The sequence below is a fragment of the Vigna angularis genome, chromosome 8 (genome assembly GCF_016808095.1).
Source record: "Vigna angularis cultivar LongXiaoDou No.4 chromosome 8, ASM1680809v1, whole genome shotgun sequence".
Lineage (NCBI taxonomy): Eukaryota > Viridiplantae > Streptophyta > Magnoliopsida > Fabales > Fabaceae > Vigna > Vigna angularis.
In genome coordinates, this window is record NC_068977.1 from 36,067,242 (window position 1) to 36,091,214 (window position 23,973).

The 23,973-nt window shown below is 38.1% G+C and overlaps 5 protein-coding genes across 5 annotated transcripts; 1 reads left to right on the plus strand and 4 right to left on the minus strand.

The window, feature by feature from the left end:
- Window positions 1–4,549: 4,549 nt before the first annotated feature.
- On the minus strand, window positions 4,550–4,978 carry LOC108343967 (uncharacterized). The gene has a single exon (XM_017582427.1). It carries the CDS (start codon window positions 4,976–4,978, stop codon window positions 4,550–4,552), a length of 429 nt encoding a protein of 142 aa, XP_017437916.1.
- A 2,469-nt stretch (window positions 4,979–7,447) lies between these two features.
- LOC108345596 (auxin response factor 19-like) lies at window positions 7,448–13,815 on the plus strand. The gene is made up of 14 exons (XM_052866890.1): window positions 7,448–7,881; window positions 7,992–8,101; window positions 8,166–8,264; window positions 8,330–8,386; window positions 8,482–8,637; window positions 8,732–8,816; window positions 8,907–8,997; window positions 9,132–9,296; window positions 9,481–9,603; window positions 9,881–9,956; window positions 10,087–10,225; window positions 10,312–12,170; window positions 12,438–12,628; window positions 13,111–13,815. Exons 1-14 carry the CDS (start codon window positions 7,818–7,820, stop codon window positions 13,244–13,246), a joined length of 3,351 nt encoding a protein of 1,116 aa, XP_052722850.1. The 5' UTR covers window positions 7,448–7,817; the 3' UTR covers window positions 13,247–13,815.
- A 1,260-nt stretch (window positions 13,816–15,075) lies between these two features.
- Window positions 15,076–15,817, minus strand: LOC108345417 (FCS-Like Zinc finger 15). The gene is made up of 2 exons (XM_017584018.2): window positions 15,397–15,817; window positions 15,076–15,258 (listed from the first exon to the last, which is right to left on the minus strand). Exons 1-2 carry the CDS (start codon window positions 15,690–15,692, stop codon window positions 15,129–15,131), a joined length of 426 nt encoding a protein of 141 aa, XP_017439507.1. The 5' UTR covers window positions 15,693–15,817; the 3' UTR covers window positions 15,076–15,128.
- Window positions 15,818–15,972: 155 nt separating this feature from the next.
- On the minus strand, window positions 15,973–19,810 carry LOC108343966 (U-box domain-containing protein 52). The gene is made up of 9 exons (XM_052867952.1): window positions 19,401–19,810; window positions 19,158–19,240; window positions 18,948–19,069; window positions 18,586–18,845; window positions 18,419–18,470; window positions 18,070–18,325; window positions 17,489–17,980; window positions 16,589–17,383; window positions 15,973–16,491 (listed from the first exon to the last, which is right to left on the minus strand). Exons 1-9 carry the CDS (start codon window positions 19,639–19,641, stop codon window positions 16,420–16,422), a joined length of 2,373 nt encoding a protein of 790 aa, XP_052723912.1. The 5' UTR covers window positions 19,642–19,810; the 3' UTR covers window positions 15,973–16,419.
- Window positions 19,811–21,151: 1,341 nt separating this feature from the next.
- LOC108345239 (pollen receptor-like kinase 2) lies at window positions 21,152–23,933 on the minus strand. Its single transcript, XM_017583825.2, has 3 exons — window positions 23,128–23,933; window positions 22,232–22,825; window positions 21,152–22,112 (listed from the first exon to the last, which is right to left on the minus strand). The coding sequence occupies exons 1-3, from the start codon at window positions 23,921–23,923 to the stop codon at window positions 21,445–21,447; spliced, it is 2,058 nt and encodes a 685-aa protein (XP_017439314.2). The 5' UTR covers window positions 23,924–23,933; the 3' UTR covers window positions 21,152–21,444.
- Window positions 23,934–23,973: the final 40 nt, after the last annotated feature.

The following is a 23,973-nucleotide window of genomic DNA, read 5'->3' on the forward strand; positions in this document are numbered from 1 at the left end:
AGCTTAGCGGGCGTTCATCCTGATATTCCATGATTACTCGTTCTCATGTAGAGAGGAGTAAGTCACGTGTGGGAATGGCAAAAGGTCCTAGTCCATAAGGTTAACTTGGACGAAATGGATCAACCTCGGGTGGCAGCTGTTGAGGGTATCTCAGTTACTACATCACCCGGGTGCACGAACGTCGTAGCTACACAGGATTAATACAGTCCGGACAGTCAGAGTCAAATGGTCGTTATTTGCATGCATTGATGTATGAATGATGATTTGGGTGTTGTTGGTTAAATTATGAATGTTGTATGTTATTATTGAACAAATTAAATTACATAAACCTACCCTGTTTATCATTTTTGTGTGTGTTGTGCATCCTGTCGTTGTCATGTTGTAATGATCATCCGTGTGGATGTGAGCAGAAGGAGAAGAGATGTTGGAAGAAGTATTGGAAGATGCAACAGAAGTGAAGGCCGAACCTTGAGGGCGTTCGGTTTGGTGTTGGCTTTATCTTTTGTAAAGACGGTGCGATATTAGTGTATTTTGTTAAACGTCCGGTCTAGTAGTAGCTAGCATACTTTTTAAATCCCCCGTTATTGTGTAAGGTCGTTCGACCATAATCATATCCCGTTCTGTGTATAACTGATCTATATTATTATTAATATGTGATGATTCTCGTATATGGTTTTATACTGTATTTTGGGATGTTACTCGTTATTTTTCTCCTATTTTGAAAAGTAATATATATACTAACACATGATAATAAAATGATCATAAATACGTTAAACTAAATCTAGTAAATTAAAAAAGTTATTATTAATAGAAATGCAATCAAATGCAAATAGTTAAGTATAATAATAATAATATTAAATAACTTTAAGTACAATATGTTTACTTGTAAACAAATACTGTCCAATACGAATTGAAATTTATTTCTTTTGGTATTTAATAACACGAGAATGTCCAAAACTCATGCTAACAAGCCATTTAGATAAAATAAACTTCAATTACTTGTCACATTTAATCAATAAATTTTATATTAAATCAACAGAAGTAGGAGAGATAATTTCTAACCCTTTTTGTCTGAACTTGTATCGAAATAAAATTCAAAGTCACACATCTCAAGAAAAAAGTAGCTGTGTTTTGATAATAGGTCTGTTATCTTTTAGGTAAAATGTTCACACATCATTTTCTTAATAATAACATAATCAGACTCGTGCAACGTTAACTAATATTTTTCATCCATGACAGTGAAAAAATTATTTACTCTTTTTAAGGTTCTAAAATTGTTTTCAACAGTTGTTTGGATATTACACCAACTTTGAATGGGAAGAATTGTTTTGTGAATGCAACAACTGTGGATTTTTTTTAAATAGTTTATTTTTAAATAAAGGATTTTCTTTTGACCAATTTATTGTGTATTTATTCATATATTTGTCTGCATTCTCTTCTCTGTGGTATTGGAAGAAATGAAGAATTGGAATTGGGAGAAGAGACATTTGAAAGTGGATGGTCAAAGCATTGGGACCTACAACTCACCTGTGGAGGGAACATGGCCTTTGGAATTGGGACCCTCTCTTCTTTCCATGTTCCAACCCCACTCATCCTCATCACCAACCCACCACACATAACACACCTTCTCAAAATAATAGTGGAAAAACCACTAATAAATAACTCACTCAAATTATTTTCCTCTATTACCTTTTAGTTTGATTATGAAGTTGAGATTATCTGTTTTATTATATTATCTAGATTTTATATTATTATTTGTTTCTAATTTTTAATTTTTAATCTTTAATTTTTGTTTTAGTTTAGTTGAAGGTTATTTTATATTATTGTTTGTCTTTAATTTTAGTTTAGTTTAATTGAAATATTTTAATGTTAAAGTTAATATTCTTTCAATAATTACAACAGTTAATACATAATAAATAAAATTATTTATTTTTTTATTTTAAACATGTATTTATAATTTTGATAATAACTTTAAATTAATTATGGCTTATCTTCACTAACCGTTTGTTTAGTTGAAGAAACAATTTCAATGTTAACTTCAGTATTCATTTCACAATTATAATAATTAATACATAAGAAATACAATCACTTCATTATGTGTATTTATAATTTTAAGAATAACTTTAAATTAATACAAATCTAATTACTAATAATAATATAATTAATATTAACATTAATTTTACGATAATAATAGACTAATCATATAATGATCGTCCGGTTCCTTAATCTTATCACTCAAATTATTATGGAGTCTATTTCTATTATTTAGTCATTTAGTTATTTAGTTATTTAATTATTGCATTTAATACTAGTAATATGTTTTCGGTGGAAAGTTTGTGGGACCGAGACACTACCTTTCTGACTTGGCTTTCCTTCTTCTGACCTCTGAATCTCCTGCTCCAAGTTCTTCAAGTTCGACTTAAAAGGGGGGAGGTACCTGCAAAGGCACTCCGACGCTCAAGTTAGGCGTCTGTTGAAAGAGTTGTTGCTCACAAATGAATATTATGGTAATTGATTATTGTGAACTCAGTAGAGCGTGAGTAGAATATTTTGGAGTGTCCCTTGAGCCTACCTCGCTGATGGTTCTGACCTTGTATTTATAGGTTTTCTCCTGGATCTAATATGATACAAGCCCAATAAAATATAAACAGATTTACCTTAAAATCTGGTTGGTTACCTTAAAATTCGGTTGGTTGCTCATAAACCGCTTATCAGATCTTTAATCAGATATCTTTGACTATTTTATCATTCGTTGGACACTTGGTCCAATAATAAGCGCTGGCCCAATTGTGGCCCAGGCCGATTGCTCTTGTTGGCTATAGTGGTGATCGAACGGTGATGACCGTTCAGTAAGTATAGCTGACGAGTGGTGTCGCCCCAACTTTAATAAAAACGATCGCCCTTATTGGCTATAGTGGTGACCGAACGGTGATGACCGTTCGGTAAGTACAACTGCCGAGCGCTGTCGCGGTTTGAGCTGAATGACGAGCGTTGTTGTTGATGAGCATTGCTACAGTAGATAGAGCGATCGGTCTTAGATGTTAACCGGTCGGCCTAGATATCATACTATACATAATGCCCCCCAAGTCCGAGTTAACCGTCTGGTTTTAGCCAAGAAGGTTAAGTATAGGACTTATATGAGCTTGGGGAAGGTCGTCTTCGTTCTATTGGGGGAGGTTGTTCTGATTGTAACTTGAGTTGTTGCTCCTCTCTGACCGAATGGTTGAATTTATAACTTCTTTTTTTTTTTTTAACTTTTCAATAGGCCGTTTTGCTTTGAGAGGGTTTTAACCTTCTGCCGAACGGGATTTACCGCTCGGTTTTTGTCTTAAGATGGTTGACGAGAGGGATTTACCTCTCAGTCTTTGACTTTTTACCTAGGAGATCTTCCTAACGGGATTTACCGTTAGGCTTTACACTAGGAGATTCTAGAGAACGTCCTAATGGAAGGCCTTACCGAGCGCGATTTACCGCTCGGTCTTTGTCTTCAGATTGTTGGCGAGAGGGGTTGACCTCTCGGCCGAGAGGGATTTAGCTCTCGGTCTTTGACTTTAACCTAGGAGTTCTTCCTAGGGAACGGGCTTTACCGTTCGGCTTTGAGAGGGCTTTACCTCTCTGCTTTGAGCTAGGAGTGCTTCCTAGCGAACGGGCTTTACCGTTCGGTTTTGAGAGGGCTTTATCTCTCTGCTTTGAGCTAGGAGTGTTTCCTAGTGAACGAGCTTTACCGTTCGGCTTTGAGAGGGCTTTATCTCTCTACTTTGAGCTAGGAGTGCTTCCTAGCGAACGGGTTTTACCGTTCGGTTTTGAGAGGGCTTTACCTCTCTGTTTTGAGCTAGGAGTGCTTCCTAGTGAACGGGCTTTACCGTTCAGCTTTAAGCTTTAGTGTTGACTATGAAATTCTTGAACGAAATTGGTAACCAATGACTGAGCGTGAATTGCTCGATTTTATTTATTTCATAATGAAAGTTTAAGAAAATAACAAAAGTCTAAATCAAGAATTTAAATATGACATTAATAGAGTTTTGGATTCTTCTCTTCAGTTTATAATTCTACGAACCGATCGTTCACGATGACGACTGAGACTGCGACTATAGTCTCGCCTTCGTTCGTTCTTCCGACACGTCCGTTCGGGACTTCTTCTTGTTTCCTGTATATACTTACGGAGGTGTCCTGCCCGAATGAGACTTTCTATTTCGTTTTTCAGCGTGATGCATTCTTCTGTAGCATGTCCATGATTCTGATGGAAATGACAACTCTTCCTTTCATCTGCGTTTCTTGGAGATGGTTTTGTTTGAAGTGTGAGAAGTTCAGCGTTTAGAGCTTCTTCAAGAACTTTTTCCTTAGGTGCGTTGAGGGTTGTATAATGATGAAACTTAAATGTTCGGGGAAACTCCCCGATTTTACCATTATTGCCGAACGGTCGCTTACCGTCCTTTCTACCTCCACTTGCCTCAGCTTCTTGTTGTCGCTTTCTTTGTGAGATTCGCATATCCTCCATGCGGATGAATTCAACTATTCGTTCCTGGAGCTCCTCCATAGTTTTTGGCGGTCATGCATACAATTTTTCAGCAAAATATCCTGGTCTTAGACATGAAGGCAAATTGGTGATGATAAAAGACTGATTTACCTCTTTAACTCGCCATACAGTTTCAATATACCTTTTCATAAAGGCCTTCAAAGTTTCTCCTTTTTCCTGTTTAGTATTTACCAATTCCGCTGGTGTTACTTCCTGATTACGATTGGAGGCGTATTGCCTTCTAAAAAGGGTTTCCACCGTGGCGAAGCAATCCACTGTGTTTGTGGGAAGAGTGTTATACCACTCTAATGCTTTGTCCTTGAGTGATAAGGAGAAGACTCTGCACATAATTGGATCACTGTCCGTGTAGAACACCATTGCATTGGTGAATATCCTGAGATGATTGTCGGGATCTGCCGAGCCATCATACTTATCCAATGTAGGAGGATTCTTCTCTGGCATTGGAGTTTGCATGATGGCCACCGTAAAAGGGGGTAGACTGGAGGCCCGATCGGTTCGCCCGGGGGACGATTCTCTCCTTCCCCGATCGTTCGGGTCAGTATGCCGAGATGGCTGCTGATTACGACTTCCATCGTTATGATTGTGATGGTTGTTACCCCGATCGGCTGTGGACTCCGAGTGTTGGCTGACCGTTCGGCATGACCTCGCTCTGCTCTTAATATTGTAATCTCCTCTGCGTGCCTTTGCTGCATCTCTTGTTGTGCTTGTGTTTGTGCCTGTATGGTTCTTGCTTGTGCCTGTATCTGTGCTATCAAATCTCTAGTGTTCTGTTCTTCCTCCATGCTCCTCGTGGTCACCATTGGGTTTGACGCTCGACCCCACGGTGGGCGCCAAAATGTTTCGGTGGAAAGTTTGTGGGACCGAGACACTACCTTTCTGACTTGGCTTTCCTTCTTCTGACCTCTGAATCTCCTGCTCCAAGTTCTTCACGTTCGACTCAAAAGGGGGGAGGTACCTGCAAAGGCACTCTGACGCTCAAGTTAGGCGTCTGTTGAAAGAGTTGTTGCTCACAAATGAATATTATGGTAATTGATTATTGTGAACTCAGTAGAGCATGAGTAGAATATTTTGGAGTGTCCCTTGAGCCTACCTTGCTGATGGTTCTGACCTTGTATTTATAGGTTGTCTCCTGGATCTAATATGATACATGCCCAATAAAATATAAACAGATTTACCTTAAAATCTGGTTGGTTACCTTAAAATTCGGTTGGTTGCTCATAAATCGCTTATCAGATCTTTAATCAGATATCTTTGACTATTTTATCATTCGTTGGACACTTGGTCCAATAATAAGCGCTGGCCCAATTGTGGCCCAGACCGATTGCTCTTGTTGGCTATAGTGGTGATCGAACGGTGATGACCGTTCAGTAAGTATAGCTGACGAGCGGTGTCGCCCCAGCTTTAATAAAAACGATCGTCCTTATTGGCTATAGTGGTGACCAAACGGTGATGACCGTTCGGTAAGTACAACTGACGAGCGCTGTCGCGGTTTGAGCTGAATGACGAGCGTTGTTGTTGATGAGCATTGCTACAGTAGATAGAGCGATCGGTCTTAGATGTTAGCCGGTCGGCCTAGATATCATACTATACAATATAATTAATATTAACATTAATCTTACGATAATAATAGACTAATCATATAATGATCGTCCGGTTCCTTAATCTTTATCACTCAAATTATTATGGAGTCTATTTCTATTATTTAGTCATTTAGTTATTTAATTATTGCATTTAATACTAGTAATATGTTTTCAACCGAACTTGAAATTATGTTATTATAAACTAAAAATTACTAATTTAAGTGCTTTTATAGAGGTGTCAATGAAACAGTTGTTCGTTGCTTACACCCGGGAATGAAGAAGTAATTTAAAATAGAAATATTTATTGATAGTCTTTATGGTGATGTTAACAAAGAGGAGGAAGAGATGAGAGAAGAAAGAAAGATAGAAATAAATATAAATAATGAATAACGAATAATTAATAAATAAAGAAAGAAATAAATGAAGTGGGTGTACAGCAGGCATGTGCAGGTAAACTCATTTGCGACCACTCCAATAATGGAATGTCACATGATCTTCGTTTTTCTTTCTTCATTATAAAACCACAATCAATCAAATCCAAATTAGGATTATTCTTCTTGTAATCTTAATCTTAATGATCATTATTATTCACAACAACAAGTTTCTCTATTATGTAATTATTATGTAATGTAACAACAATTTTTAACCGTGGAGTACTTGTAAGTTTTTGCTTACAAGATATTTAACTGATGATATTTGTAGAAGGAGGCATTGACCTGATAAAAAAGACTTTAAATAGTGTAGATGGGCAGACATTATTGCAATAAATTATTAATTATTAATGCCTACTTAATACTAAACTTTAAATATATGAGATTATGAGGTTCATAATTAATATCTATTTTTGAGACAAACACCCAGATTTCATATATTGATAGTTGGAGTTTTATTAGAAGTACCAAGAAGAAGATTTCATATTAATGATGTAACACAATTGACCAAGGTTAATTTATTTTATCAATGGTTACTAAAATTTGATTCTTGTTGTTTAAAACATGGAGAAGACATCTCCAAGAGTTTTATTACAGTTCCCTGTGTTTTATTTTATTATTAAAAAGCCAACTATCACATTCTTTTAATAAAACACGGTTTATCATGTTTTTATTGATAATTTATTGATAATTAATTGATAATAATTAAGCTAGTTAAAGACATTTGTATTTTTCTGAAATTATTATTTTAAATGACCTTGTACTGTTCTTATTTATTTTAATGATGACATTAATGAGTAACGGGTGACATTAATGACAAGGTTAATGTAAGGAAATGAAAAAAAAAATGTTATATGAATATAAATGTGAATGGTGGAGAGTGAGATGTAATTATTAGTATGATGGTTGAGTAAGAAAAAGAAAGAGAAGTCAACTGAAGTTAAGAGAAAGAGAAAGAGAAAGATAGAGAGAGAGAGACTAATGGGGTTCTCCATAGGTCAGCCATTTGGGATTGCAGAAAACAGAACACAAAGAAAGAGAAAGCAAAGGAAAGAGTGTTCGTATGTTTGTGTCTGGGCGTTGTAGGGAAATTTTGGGGGCAACCCAACCAAACTCACCATCTCTTTCTCTCTCTCTCTCTCACACACACACACACACACTGATCGCTTTCGCAATCCAACATTCTCTTCCAGCACAACATCACACCCATGAATTGCTATTGCAATTCCTCCTATTGATACATACAAATTCATTCAACAAGGATTCCCGATGAAGACGCATCCTCCGCAGCCCGACGGTGGCTCCGCCGCTCCCAATCCCAATCCCTCCCAAGGTCGGTCTCTCTGTCTCTCTCTGTCTATTTCTGCAACAAACGAGACAAACAGAACAACTCTGCTATCTGTTACTTTGATTTCTTCCTGATAACGAAAAGTTTGGTTGCAGAGAGCAGAAGCATAAACCCGGAGCTGTGGCAAGCTTGTGCAGGGCCTTTGGTTAATCTTCCTCCCTCCGCCACACATGTCATCTACTTCCCTCAGGGTCACAGCGAACAGGTACACCTAATCTTCTCTCTGTGTTTGTAGAACTTCGCTGTTCCTAATTCTTATATTTCTTCAGGTTGCTGCATCTCTCAAGAAAGATGTTGACGCTCAAATTCCCAACTATCCCAATCTTCCCTCAAAGTTACTCTGTGTCCTTCACAATCTCACTCTGCATGTAAGTTCCTCTCTTTCTCTTTCCCTTGTCTTCGCTTCCCCTCTCATTAATTTCATCATTTTCAGGCTGATCCCGAAACAGATGAAGTATACGCTCAGATGACGCTTCAACCGGTCCCTTCCGTAATCATTTGCTGCTCTCGCTTACTCATTCTTTGCATCTCCTCTTTTTTTGTTTTTTTTTTTCACACTGTTCTAATCGTCTCTTCGCATTGCAGTTCGACAAGGATGCTCTGTTGAGATCGGATCTTGCTCTCAAGTCCACCAAGCCACAACCCGACTTCTTCTGTAAACAGCTCACCGCAAGTGATACCAGCACTCACGGAGGTTTCTCAGTGCCCCGTCGTGCCGCCGAGAAGATTTTCCCTCATCTTGTACGTCTCTCTACTCCCCACTTACGTTCTCCAACCTCTCCGTCACAACTTCCTCGCCTTTTCTTTCATCTCATTCCATTCCCGTTTCCTGTAGGATTACTCTATGCAACCTCCTGCGCAAGAACTCGTCGCCAGGGATTTGCACGACAATGTTTGGACATTCCGCCACATATACCGTGGTATGTATGTCTCACATTCCACTCGCTTATCCTCTCATTTCTGTATCCCCTTTCTCACATAAATCTCGTCTCATGACGCTCTTTCCCTAGGACAACCAAAACGGCACTTGCTTACTACTGGATGGAGTCTATTTGTCAGCGGAAAGAGGCTATTTGCCGGAGACTCTGTTTTGTTTATAAGGTCGGGGTTGTAAACTCACGCCTCTTCCACTTTTCAAATTTCTCTGCAAATATGTTGAAGCTTTTATACCCTTTTAAGCAAACAACTTATTATTTTCACTATGTTTCATCATTTTAAGTGTTTCTGTCTCGCAGAGATGAAAAGCAGCAGCTTCTTTTGGGTATCAGACGAGCTAACAGGCAACCCACCAATATATCTTCGTCAGTACTATCCAGTGATAGTATGCACATTGGAATTCTTGCCGCAGCGGCTCATGCAGCCGCAAACAGTAGCCCCTTCACCGTCTTTTATAATCCTAGGTCCTGCATTTTTCACATCCTTTGTTTTCATTTCGCAGTATTTATATCAATGCATAATTTCTTTGATTTCCACTTTCCTTACTTGTCTGTCTAATCGGATTTCAAAGGCATAGATTAGCTACTTTGTTTTGAGTCCCATCTTCTCAATCGTAAAGTTTTGAACTTGTGTTTCTTTTGCTTGCAGGGCTAGTCCCTCAGAATTTGTTATTCCTTTAGCCAAGTACTACAAGTCGGTGTGCAGCCACCAACCGTCACTTGGCATGCGTTTTCGAATGATGTTTGAAACTGAAGACTCGGGAACGAGAAGGTACGTCATTTTAATTAATTCCATGGAAAGCGTTTACAGTAAATGTGTAAATGATTAAATTAAAAGTAATGTCTTCATGAAGTAAACATCGAAACGTGGGTGGTGTCTTGAATTTAGTTTGTGCTTGAATTTCTGTTTATTTATTTCTCAATCTAGATTAATTAGATTTGGCAACTTATGTAGCACTGAAGCAGCAGATACTTTGCAGAAAATAGACATTATACTTGGAAATGGTTGACAATAAAACGTTCAATTAATCAATTCAATGGTATTGCAGGTATATGGGTACAATTACAGGTATCAGTGATCTGGATCCTGTGCGATGGAAAAACTCTCAATGGCGAAATTTGCAGGTACCATTACCAACATCCTTTAACATTTCATGAATCTAATTTTACCCAGGAGATTTTTGTTTTCGAACTGTCTTTCTTTTCTTTAATCTGTGTAAGTAATGGTTGTTTAGTTTTACATTTCATTGGTCAGGTTGGTTGGGATGAGTCAACTGCCGGAGAAAAGCGTAGCAGGGTCTCAATCTGGGAAATCGAACCAGTAACTGCTCCATTTTTCCTCTGCCCGCCTCCATTCTTTAGATCCAAGAGGCCAAGACAACCTGGAATGCCGGGTAAATAGTTATACTGAGGAAAATTGAATTTGGTTTGATGATTGGAAATATATAGTTCATTCGGATACTTATGTTTACCTTTGCAGATGATGACTTATCTGATTTTGATAACATTTTCAAGCGGACAATGCCTTGGCTTGGTGATGAAATGTGCATGAAGGATCCCCAAGGTCTCCCTGGCCTGAGCTTAGCTCAATGGATGAACGTGCAGCAACATCCTGCACTGGCTAGCTCGTTGCAGCCAAATTTTGCACCTTCCTTACCGGGATCTATTTTGCAAAATATTCCTGGGGCTGATATATCTCGGCAGCTGGGATTTTCCGCTCCACAAATTTCTCAGTCAAACAATGTAGCCTTCAATACTCACAGACTACTTCAGACTGCTCAACAGCTGGATCAACTTCAGAAGCTACCATCTACATCTAGCACATTAGGAGCAGTCCTGCCACCACAGCAACAGTTGGGTGATATCAGTCAACAATCAAGGCAGAACTTGGCAAATCAAACTATACCACAGAGTCAAGTTCAGGCCCAACTCTTGCATCCCCAAAACATTGTCCAAACCAACAATATTCTTCAACAGCAGCAACCATCCATTCAAAACCATCAAATGCATAGAAGCCTCTCTCAGAATCCATCACAGCAGCAGACAATTATAGGTCAGAGTCAACAACAAAATTTGATCCAGTCCCCTATCCCTGATCATGTTCAACAATTACAGATGTCCGACAATCAGATTCAGTTGCACTTGTTACAGAAGCTTCAACAACAAAAACAAACGCACTTGGCACAGCAAACAGTGTTGCAGCAGCCTACTCAGCTTACTCAAATCCAGGATCAGCAGAGACAGATTTTAGATAAAACACATAACTTGTCTAGAGCACTAACACCTGGTCAAGTTCTAGAAATACCTCCTATGCTTCAAAATTCACTGCCTGAGGCTAATTCTATCTCTAATCAGATCACAAAGGCTAATTTCCAGAACAGTATTCAATTCCCTCAGCAGCCCAAGCTTCAACAGCAGCAACCTGGCTTGCTGTCTGGAATGTCTGGCCACATGGGACTTCTTCCTACCCCTACTACAAATAACCAACTTTCTGCTGCTGGCAGTAGTATACTGAATGGAGCAGCTGGGGCAGGGCAATCTGTAATTACTGATGATATTCCATCTTGCTCGACCTCGCCTTCTGCAAATAACTGTGCCAGTGCACTTCCACCATTGATAAATTCTCGATTGCAGAGAAACACAATAGTAGGGGATGACATGGCTCAGTCTGCTTCAACAATCTTGAGTTCAAGTGCGTTAGAAACTATGTCATCAAATGCAAACTTGTTGAAAGATTTACAACCGAAGTCTGAAGTTAAACCTTCTCTGAATATTTCCAAAAGTCAGAATCAAGGGCTTTTTGGCCTTCAGTCATACTTGAATGGTAGTGCTGTCCATACTGATTGTTTGGACACATCATCTTCTACAACATCAGTTTGCCTTTCTCAGAGTGACGCTCATATGCATCAGAATAATAATCCATTAGCTTACAATCCACATCCTATGTTGTTTAGAGACAATAGTCAAGATGGGGAAGTTCAGGCAGATGCTAGGGGCAATATTCCATATGCCAACAACATTGATAGCCAAATGGGAATGCCACTGAATCCAGATTCCCTTTTAACCAAGGGCACATTGGGGTTGGGGAAGGATTTGTCTAATAACTTCTCTTCAGAAGCCCTACTTGGTAATTATGAAAATAACAGAGATGCTCACCAGGAACTTTCATCTTCAATGGTTTCACAGTCATTTGGAGTCCCTGATATGGCCTTCAATTCAATTGATTCCACAATAGATGATAGTAGCTTTTTGAATAGGGGTGCATGGGCTCCACCACCAGCACCGCCTCCACCACCTCTGCCACCAGCACAGTTTCAGCGGATGAGGACGTATACCAAGGTTTATTTTTTGTTTTTATGGTTATTTTAATAATAGAGTTTCAGCAGATGAGGATATATGTCTTGACGATATGCGTGTATGCTTTTCAGTTTTAACAACTTTTCTTAACAATTTTTTGACAACATGTCACTATTTTATTAGTCCATATATTTTAAACTGACCAATCATAAGCTATCACATATTTTGTTGTAAAAAAGTTGTCAAAAAAAGTTGTCAAAGAGATATTTTCCTATTCTAAATTACCTTTTTTTCTTTTGGCCCTTTCAGGTATATAAACGTGGAGCTGTGGGAAGGTCCATAGACATAACGCGGTATTCAGGTTATGAAGAGCTTAAACAGGATCTAGCTCGTAGATTTGGAATAGAGGGGCAGCTGGAGGATCGGCAGAGGATAGGTTGGAAACTTGTCTATGTAGATCACGAGAGTGATGTTCTACTGGTGGGAGATGACCCTTGGGAGTAAGTCCAACTGTTTCCCTTTTCTCATTGGTTTGTCCTTTTGCATGTTCATATTCCTGGCTGGCAAGCCATAATGTTCCGTAGCTTTCGTTGACCTCGGTAGCCTATGGACCAGAAAGTTTTCTTCCACAGCTGACGCATTTTCCTCATTAGTACAATATAACAAATAATGTACCATTGTTCAAGTTGGTAGGCTTGAAGCGATCCACAACCCATCCCAGCTATCAACTTGTGTTACCAAATTGACCATGAGTATCATGACAAGTCAAATGGATATGAATGTCTAGCAATTTGCCTTAGCAATTTTCAGCCTTTAATATTATGGAAATTAAGAGGAAAGCCAATTGCATTTTTTAGAATGGCTAAAATTTCAGATTCCAAAAGAATTGGACCAATATGTTTAAATTTAGAAAAAATCGTAAAACCTTAAATTTTTGTGATGGCAAGATTTGGTATCTTATTGTTTGTGATGGGTATTTCAGGGAGTTCGTGAACTGTGTCCGCTGTATTAAAATACTTTCTCCTCAAGAAGTGCAACAGATGAGCTTGGATGGAGATTTTGGCAATGGCGGCCTTCCAAATCAAGCCTGTAGCAGCTCTGACGGTGGGAATACCTAAATGAGAGTCAAATAATACACTAACAATTCTTGCATAGTGGTAACTTAGATTATTTCTGGAGATACATTATGATCCCAGTTCCCAATGGCAGTTATTTTACTACTGGGAACGTAAGTGTCCTACATAGATCTTCGAAGCGATCTTTTGCAGTTTGAAGAAGTTCCGGCTCTGTTCTGGGCATGCAAAATGCCGCTGGTGCTACAAATTCAATTAAGTTATTAAGGCCATAGATAGATGCGTTATTGTAATACTAAAAAAATTATTATTGTTGGCAAGTTCTCTGTATTGTAGAAAGAAAGGTTTGATATTACGCGATGCTTTTGAATGTACAGAGTTGAAGGTTTATTGGCCCTCTAGGAGGAATTGCTTTGTAAAAGCTATGCAGCTAGATTTTGAGGAAGCTCTCACGATCTTCCATCCTTGCAGGCATCTTTGCCTAGAGGGACTGTGAAGTAGAGAAACTTCAAATGTTGTAAGGTCAAGTGGATACTGTTGCTTTGTTTGCTTGAAGCGTAAGGACTAAAAATGGTGGAGTTATGAGACTGTAAAGGAGTTCAATTTAAGTTTTATTTTTAACTAAATAAATAGTGAATTTTGTTTTTCTGAAAATTGTATAATGTGTTTGACCCTACTGTCCTTGGTTTGTCTGAGGGGAGGAGAGGAATTTGGCATTTGCAAATCGCATCTTTTGCATTTTAGAGACACAGACACGACATACATGGCGGTGGGGCTCTCGGTGCAACCTGCGAAGGTGACAAAATCTGGGTCATTCCCCAAAGGATTGATGGCAACAATCTTTTCACTCATCATCATCAAATTGATTTTCCCTTATTTTCTCTGTTTCACACCGCGAAATAATAAGTAACACATACGTATACAAATTTTAATTATAAAAAATAATTAATTTAATTTAAAATAACTAGTATTGTTATACTTTTAGAAAGTTGTACATCTTGTGCTCTGAACACCACTGTGATACATATTAAGAATTGTAATCACAGAAAAATATACTAATGGTTAAAGGGGAGATAAATTTATTTTGAATTTTATTTCCAAGATATAAATGATGACGAGTTTCGCGATTTTGAATGCCTCTAATGTAATCTTATATATTATCATATCAAATTCTAAAATCATTTCAATTAATCATAAGAAATTATCATTACTACTTTGATTGTCAAAAAGCCAAGTTTTACTGTCACATATATTCTAATGAAATCTTGTATCCAATGTTCTTTTTTTTTCATAATTTTTCTTTTTGCAAACTTTCATGATGAGTTGTTTGATTTTATGGATTTTTCTTTTCTTCAATTTTCTCACTTTAACTGACTCATTAAACCTCAATCATTAGTGGAAATTTGACCTTATTTCTTGTCGTGAAAAAACATATAACAAATCTAATTTTTATATTATTAAAAATTGTAAAGTGTTCAATTTCTGCATACTAGTAGGGTAAAAATCATATTACTAAAATTATAATTAATACAGATTTTAAATTAATTATAACAAATATCACCAAACTTGTGGTTGAAAGTATAAAAGTGATATGCTATATTCACTTGTTAAAAAAACTCAATATATATACAGCCGTTGAAATAAAATAGAAAAAATCTAATGAAATTGAAAGACACATATCTGGTGAATTGGATATACACTGTGAAGAAGATAAATCCAAAAAATATGGAAGAGAATGCAGAGTTCAAAATAAAGCTTAGCTGAGCTTTATTTTGAACTCTGCATTATTGAGGTTAGCTTAGCTTGAAAGACATTATTGAGGTTGATGCTGCTAATTCTCAATTGAATCACAGAGATACAATAGTAGCAGTATGTGATAATAAAATAAAGCATCTGATTCATTATAATGTTGTGTACGTTGGTTGGTTCATGCTGCAAGAATAGGCACAGACACATTGAGGGCATTATTGTGTTTGTAGTAGTACTTGTCTTGCTCATGTTCGTAGTTTCTAATGTGAGCCTCACGGCATTGTGCACTACAAAACGCTTTCTCGCCTCTGCATTAAGACATTTAATTGTTAATTAGTTTCTTAATTTATTACATACAACTCTAATTACAGACTTAATCACAAAATCATGCTGAAGTCAAACTGCTGTATCCACAGTTACAGACAAAAACAAAAGTCGAATAGAACCTGTAAATGAAGATGTCGATCCCATGAAGATGTTTGTAGCAAAGGTTGCAGGAGTTGAGAAAATGAGGAGTGGGAAACAGAAAGCGGGTTCCAGTGTTGAGAGGGGAAGCATGGAAAAGGTCATAGCTTGTGGAAAAGTTTGCAGCAGGTTTAGCAGAGGAAACAACATCAATGGAGTTGTTGATGTTGGTCACACTCATGGCTGCCACTATTCCAAGCCCAACAACCCCTTTCTCCAAAACCATTCTATTCCTGTTCGTTGATGATTTTCTGGGATTAGAATTAGACTTCTCCATTAATTCTGAATGATATTGATGAAGCAGAAAGAGTGAGCAACTCCGTCTCTCTTTCCTGTGGAGTCTCTCAAAAGAAAGAGTTAGAGCAGTGCATGAACGAATATCTTCACAAAAATCTAACTCACATGCACGCAGTGCCACAATTTCGGAATTGGGATATTAATGTTATATTATTGTTTTGTGGACTAAAACACTCGTAATGCATTGCCACAATTTATTTAATATTATTTTTTATTATGTTTTACTTTTATATTATATATTAAATGAATGTAAAAATATGTCGGTGGAGCAAGTGAGATAGATTCCAAACTTTATTTAATTGTATTTACAACTAAATATAATTTAGAAAAAGATTAAGCAATCGTTTTAATTTGTGTAAAGTGAAGAAGCCAATCGAAAGAGAGTTTTCTAAGAGAGTTGCATCAATGCTTTGTTTGTATTAATTGGTTGAGTAAAACAATATATATTGAGAAACAAAGACAAAGTACGCTGAAGTCCGATGAATTGTGTTTGTTCTGTGCATCAACTTGTGGCGTGGAATAGAATGAAGGATTGCAACATTTTCTCGGAGGATATTCTCCGAGTGCTGTCAATGATCCATGATATGAAACAGGACTGAGTGTTGTGAATGATGATCCTGCTGCCTCATATCATATTCATTTCATGGGTTGAGGACTTCCAAAAAGCTGTGGTGCTACGCTTGAGCCTGAATATTTACCCACTTGGATTACAGTCTCCCCTGTGATGATGAGCTTGAGCGGCTTTCGTATCCAGAGAACCCCGACAAGTCACTCGTGTCCTACAATGCAAGACATATTCGTTCAGTATTTGATGATGAGGAAATTTAAGGAATCACAATCATTTCCAAGCAAAAACTAAGTGGAGCTGGCACTGACAGAATGTGTGGATGATGATGGGTTACTGTTTCTTGGAATATACCCTCCACCGCCGCCGCCATTTCCTCCGGTTCGAAGTCCAAACATCATCATAGGCGACATGCTTTCTTCAGCAAATGCCCTGAGCTTATTGAGCTCAGGCAAGACAACTTTTCCAAGATCAGGTCTATCTTTTCTCCTCATTTCTGCACATCCCAGGGAAAGCTTTGCGAAATGCATGGCATGTTCAACTGGCCAGTCCTCAACAGCTGGGTCAAGCATCTCGGGAAAAGTCCCTTTCTCGATGGATCTCGAAACATGATGAGTCAAACCCATCGGAGGCCTCGCCGTCACCAATTGCAGAAGCATGATCCCCAGAGAGTATATGTCGGATTTGATTCCCAGCATGCCTGTTTGCTGGTACTCCGGGTCGATGTAGCAGAAGGTTCCGGCAGTGGAAGTCATGCGATACTGTGTCACGCTGTCAGCAACGGAAGGAGGCACCAGCCTGGCCAACCCCACGTCACTGATCTTGCTCACGTAGTTCCGGTCAAGGAGAATGTTGCCCGGTTTTAGGTCACGGTGGACCAGTGGCTCTGGTTTCGTCTGGTGGAGGAAAAGCAGACCTGTTGCTATCTCTGCGGCAATTTGGAACCTTAGCTGCCATGGAAGAGGAGGACGTGAGCTTCCTCTCCTGAACAAGCAATCATCCAAGCTTCCATTCGCCATGTACTCATACACAAGACAACCATACTCCGGACATGCCCCCAGCAACAGAACCATGTTTGGATGCCTTATGCGACTCAACACTTCTACCTGCATAAAGCAACCAAATTTATCATTTTAAACTTGTTCATGTCTCTTTTCATATCTATCATGCAATCGTTTTTTTTTTTTGTGTTAAATTGCAAGAAACCATACTTCCTGTTGAAACTGCTCGCGCCCTTGAGCTGCATCTGGTTTTAAGACCTTGATGGCAACCTGGGTGCAATCCAGTTCACTCCTGTAGACAGGACCATAACCTCCTTCGCCGATCTTAAGAGAGTCCGAAAACATGTTTGTCGCCTCTTCAATTTCCTCAATGGTGTACCTTCTGTACATGGCAGGGCCGTGTCCAAAGCTTTCACTCGGTTTCCTCCTCTCTACTTGGGTCATTCTCTTCTGTGCTTCCAGTACGGCGATTTTTTCAAGGGCTTCTGCTCTGATTCTATCCTGCTCCATCTCCATGAATTGTATGGCCGAGGCATCAACCGTTTGCGAATCTTCCGATCTCTTCTGTTCTTCCGCTTTCCAACGTTGAAGCTCCATCGCCCTCTGCTTTGCAGTCATAGCTTCTTTGCAGGCCGAGCTGTACATATCCATCGTCTGCTTCAGTTCCTGCTTCAGCCTCCTCATCTCGAATTCAACATCATCCTGTAATTACAGAAAACAAAAACATCGACTTTTAATTTGCTTTCTTACACATACGTGCATGCATGCATTCTTGATTGCTATGTACGTACCGTGCAGTCTGATAACCTTGACTGCGAGGAGAAGGAGTAGTCATCAATGCTATTGGTTTGCGAGGACATTGAAGAAGCGAAGCTTCTGGTGTCAGAATCCGAAACACCCGAAAGCCTCCCACTCGCAGTGTCCAAATCGTCGTACATTGTCGGGAATATTCGATCGATGCTTGGCCTTCCGCTGCTCACAAATGATATGTCAGAATCCGGAAGTTTTGAAGACTCGTATGATTTTCCAGCCCTTGTGAATGGTGATCTGCAGGAGCATATATACCATAAACGGTGAAATCTTATTTCTACAAACAACTGCGCTAGTATTAATTAGCGTTTAATCTTGATCGTAACTTACATGATATCATCATCATCCAACACCATCTGGCGTATCCCACTCCCTTGTGAAGCTGCATTTAAGTAATTCAAATGAATTATATTTGTATATATGGAGACAGGTAGATCAGAATGGCGTGATTGGATATGGCAAATTGAAAATAAAGAGAAAAATGAATTGACATATACGTCGTGGTGGGTAGTTGCGGGTTTGATGAGATTCAAAAAGTCCTTCAGGGTTTCGCATCAGTGGCTGGTAGCGTGGCTGCGGCTGTAGTGGCTGTGGCTGTTGTGGCTGCAATTGGTTACGTGGTGCGGCAGGTTTAGGAGCCAATGGAGCAGTAGCAGATCTCACACTCGAGATTTTTCCTTTAGAAATTATATACACTGTGCAGAATGGTGGCGCTCCCTTTGACACAGAGCTTGGAACATCCGTTGTTCTAAATCTCCTGTCATGAATATTGATTTCAATGGGATCTGTTAGCAACCAAAACTAGAATTTCAATGTTATTAAGAAGATGATTATTGATAAAGGAAAAAACGTTCTTTACCTAACAATGCCACCCCTTGATGGCGCCCCAAGTACCAGAAACTCGATGGAATTCACAGAAACGTTTTCCAATAATGCCTTAGATATATCCATGTCCTCCAACAACACTTCTCTGCATTGTATCTGTCGGAAATAAACACAAGTCAACAATTTTAGTATCTTGTTCATGAACTAGTTCTGAGATATCACACAGGTTTTCACGAGAACTAACACTTTTTCTATTGCAGAAAACTCTAAACGATTCGAAGAGTTCCTTGGATTCGTTGTCACCCACAGCTTCGTTGGCGGAATTCGCTGCATTCATCAGGCATTGAAGTCAGGAATGTGTATATGCATGTCAACATGAAGTATTTTCTTTTTTCTTTTTAATATTATTGATAGTAATTCCTAAGAACTTATTTAGATCATAGAATATTAAACATTATGTAAAGGTTTGAATGAGATATGGAACAACCTGAGGATGATTTTTGTCTGACATGGATGAGCAAGAGACATTGATCCTTGGGAAGAAGGTTGTCGACTGCCCACTTGGCAGCATGTTGGCTGGTCTTGTTATTCTCAATGGCCACAGCCACCACACGTCCTGCACCAAGCTTCTTCTCTGAGTTCATCCTCGACATTTGATTTTTCCTAGAATGATTTGTCGGAGGATTTTGAGAAATTATTGAGTAAGCAGCATTGTGGTTTGATGACATAAATATAAGAATTGAGAATTGTGCTGTCGTTGGTTTGCAGTTTGTTGATGGGTTCCAAAATTAGCAGTTTTTGTAGGAGCTTTAGCGCAGCAACCCTTCGTTTTGGGAATATACAGTTGGGTTGCAGTTATCTTCTCTCACATCACCAAATCCTTATCACTTTATAAAGGATTTAGTCAAATTCCAGACAAAAATGTTCTCTACATCAACTACAAATATAGATATAGTTGCTTCTAGTTAATCCTTAAATTTATTAATGTGCACATTTTAGCTGTGTTCAACCCTCTATTTTTTACAACAATGATAATGTCCCTTGTGTGAGAGTTACTTTTTAATTTCGAATTAACTATGATAAATTTTTTAGGAAATCTTGCATAGACACTCATCTAGTATACGCATTCGGTCATAATTAATTAAAATAAAATTTAAAACTCTCACTTTCACATTTTGGTACATACAAGATATATATTAATTATGTATTTTTAAAATCATTTTTAAACCGAAAGTTTAATTCAAAATGAAAGTTTAGTTTTTTCTTTCTTTCGAGTTTTTCATCATTCCATCACTATGTCTCAACCTTTTTTTCACTTTAACTGAAAAATAAAAAGTAATCCAAAATAAAGTTTCAGATATAAATAGTTATTTATAACATCAAGACATAAACTATTTATATCTATAAAAAAATTCAGTTTTCTCAAAGATATAAATGAAGAGTTAATTTAAATAAAATATAAAAATTTGCAGATGATTTTTAAATTAATTTTATATAAAAAATACTTCTAAAATTAGGAAACATGCTGTGATTTATTATTTAAAAGAAAAATAAATCTTAAATTAACCGTAGTATTTTATTCTTATTTTTTTAAATTTGATTTCAAAGTACATACTGCATTGCAACTTAAATGCGAATTTGTTACTTTGTAGCTAATTTTTATATTATTCATTCTACACTTAACTTTGATAATCAAATTAAGAAAATTTAGGAATAAAATGATTTAGTTAATTTAATATTAAAATGATTAACGTTTTCTAATTCTTGAAGTAGTTTTTTACGTAAAATTAATCACAAAAGTGTGTTGGAATTATTTATGCATTATTTTAATTAGCTCTTCAGTCATACCTTTAAAAAACTGAAACTTTTAAATAATCATTGTCATTTATAACTAAAACTTTTATTTTGAGTTAAGTTTTCATTTAAAATTAATTATGTATGAGAGTGAAGTTTCATTATAATACATAACTTATGTGATTCCGATTTGATACCTCTCGATTCAGATAAATATGATTAAAGTCTACTTCTTAATAATATGATAATAATATTATAGATTAAAACATATTCTAATGAGATTTGTGTTTCTTAAACATATTATTCTATCTACTGTGAAATCACTCGTTAATGATTAATGTCCCCCAAAAAATATATATTTTTGCAACTCAAAAGGAAGTAATATGAATGTCCAATTTGCTTGTTCTTATAGATAATATGTACTTGAGAATTTTTTGAATGAATAATCATGCATTTGAGTATATTATAACATTTATATTGAACCCATGACAATACATTTCTTGTGCACAAGAATGAGTCTATTCTATTTTCCTTCCTAAATTACTGTACATGCTCTCTTCTAGAAAAGAATACGAAGCTTCAGATAGCCTTGGTATAAGTTGGAATAAATGAAACTGGGATATAGAAACTAAGTACTAAAGAAATGAGTTGAATCAACTTCAAAATCTATCTCATCTTGCGTGGATGCATATATACTCGTATTTCATTCCTTCATTCATGATGCCTTGGCAACCTCATTAAGCCATATCTATGGAGAAACTAACTTCACCTGACTGAGTCTGCCTGATTTCAACTTCACTAGCATTAGAAGAAGAACGGGAATTGTGATCCTCGTTATCAGTTTCGTTTACTTGATGAATTCTATCTACAACTTCTTTTAAGTCCCATCTCTTATCAACGTCCCTTTCACAACAAGCCAATGCAATCTTCAAAAGCTTTATCATCTCTCCCTCACTGTTTGTGCTTACCTCCATATCCTTATCAAACACCTCACTGCTACACTCTTCCGAGACCGAATGGACCCAGTTTGCCAAACTCAAATCACTTCCTTTACCTTGTAGAAAGTTAACAGGAAGATTTCCCGTTAGAATCTCCAAAATAATTATCCCAAGACTCCACACATCAGTCTTCTTTGTAATGCGACCATGCTGCAAATACTCTGGGGACTTATAGATCACCATTATGTCAGGAGCAAGATCTTGGTTTATCACTGGTACCAACCCATAGTCCGTCAGAAGGGGTTCCAAAGATTCATTCAGAAGAACGTTCGAGGATTTGAGATGTCCATGCGCCGCTATTAAGCTTGGCATCTCCCTGTAAAGATATTGAAGTCCTTCTGCTATGCCTTTCACTATCTTCAACCTACTTCCCCACTCCAGGCTTCGCTGCCCTAGAGCTTGGTATCCTGAAACAAATAACCATCTCTTGCATCAAGAAAATTTACATATCACATCATCATTGATAGTCAAACACCACACCGAATTAGAAGAAATGGTTAAAGAAAAAACAATACATATAATATACCATGGAGGCGAACAGCCAAGCTGCCATTGTGAACAAAGTCAGTAACGAAGAGTTTCTCCTCCTTTCTGTAGTAGTAGGCAATGAGAGGAAGCAGATTAGGATGATTTAAGCGACCAAACCGTCGCATGTGCTCCTGAAACTCTTCCCTTCCGACATTGTTCATTTGCTTGAATCTCTTGACCACCATAACTGGTCCACTTAACAAAGAAGCCTTGTAGGAAGAGCTGTAACAACCACTGCCCAGTACCTCAGCTGAGGCTCCCAGTAGTTCATGCAAATCAAACTGGTCTTTGTGATCCCTCACAAACGATAACATCATGGTGTCTCCTTTGCTGATGCGGCTCGAGGAGCGGGACCTGTGACTTCCTTCCTCTGATGGTTCCCTACTTCTTGCTTTCTTGTGGGACATTGATGGTGAATCTTCCTCAGACACATCTGGCACCCGCTTTCTTCTCCGGCGAAGGACTAACAACACTACTGCTCCAATAACAACCAGTGCTACAACAACAAGAACAACAGTCACAATGATACTCAGAAGTGATAGCTTTTTGGACGGGCATGCTTCTAACGGTGCTCCACATAGCCCTTCATTACCTGCATGCTCATTTCGAACAAATATTTATTTAGGAATTATAATATAAGGGTTTAAAACTTACATATATTTTTGTAAGTTATGTAATAAAAAGTGAAGCTTCACTTCCATGATCTGCATGATAAAAGTATGCATGGAAGATAGAATAGGTTATAAATTGCAGTTGCGGCCTTATGATCCTTAACATTGGTCACAACACAAACCATATTTTAAAACCTTTGATAAACTAGCCATGGAAAGTCTAAGTTGTAGTTGGGTGAAACAGTAAAATATGTACTCATATGTTAGTTTTTGGCTGAATTACCAGAGAAAGCTGAAATTGGCAGGTCACGGAGGCCCTCTGGTATTTGTCCCTCTAATTTATTATCAGCTGCAGAAAAAGATTTCAATGGACGTTGAAAATTGGGTATGGAGCCGGTGAATTGGTTTCCTTCGAGCCTCAACTCGATAAGCCTGGGCATGGATGCGAGGGAAGTTGGAATATGACCCGTGAAGCGGTTGTTGGACAAATGGATTTTCTTTAACCATTTCATGTCCTGAAAAGCCTGAGAAGGAACCTCCCCAAAAAACTTGTTATTGGAAAGAAAAAGGGCCTTCAAACCCAGAATGCCGTTGATGTAAGGCCATTCAGTGTTAAAATCATTGTTCTTGAGGCTTAAGGTTCGGAGATAGGGTAGCTTCTCGAGGGTTTGAACGTCAACGACCCCTTTGAGTCTCATGTTCTCGAGCGTCAAACCCCAGACGTGCCCCTTATAACACTGAACGTAAGGCCAGTTAGGTTGTTTGGGAGAACATGGAGGGACGGATTCATTCCAGGAAGACAAGGCATGTTTGTTTTCAATGGAGTCTTTGAATCCGAGGAGCAATTCTTTGTCTGAAGCAGTTACGACGAGGAGAATATGCGATAAAAATGAAGATGAAAGGAGAAACGTGAATGGAGTCAAAGAAGTGGAGAGTGCCATAGTGAAGGGACAGGGTTGGCACACGCACAGGGAAGGGTGCGCCGTGCACGCCCTCCAGACAGGCCTATCTGTTTCGAACGGCCGAGGAAGACAAGAGTTGGAGATGATGGAGATGCAAAACTTTACATCACATTCCATTCAAACATGCAAAAACGTAAGGAGAGAGAAAATCACACACATCCAATAAT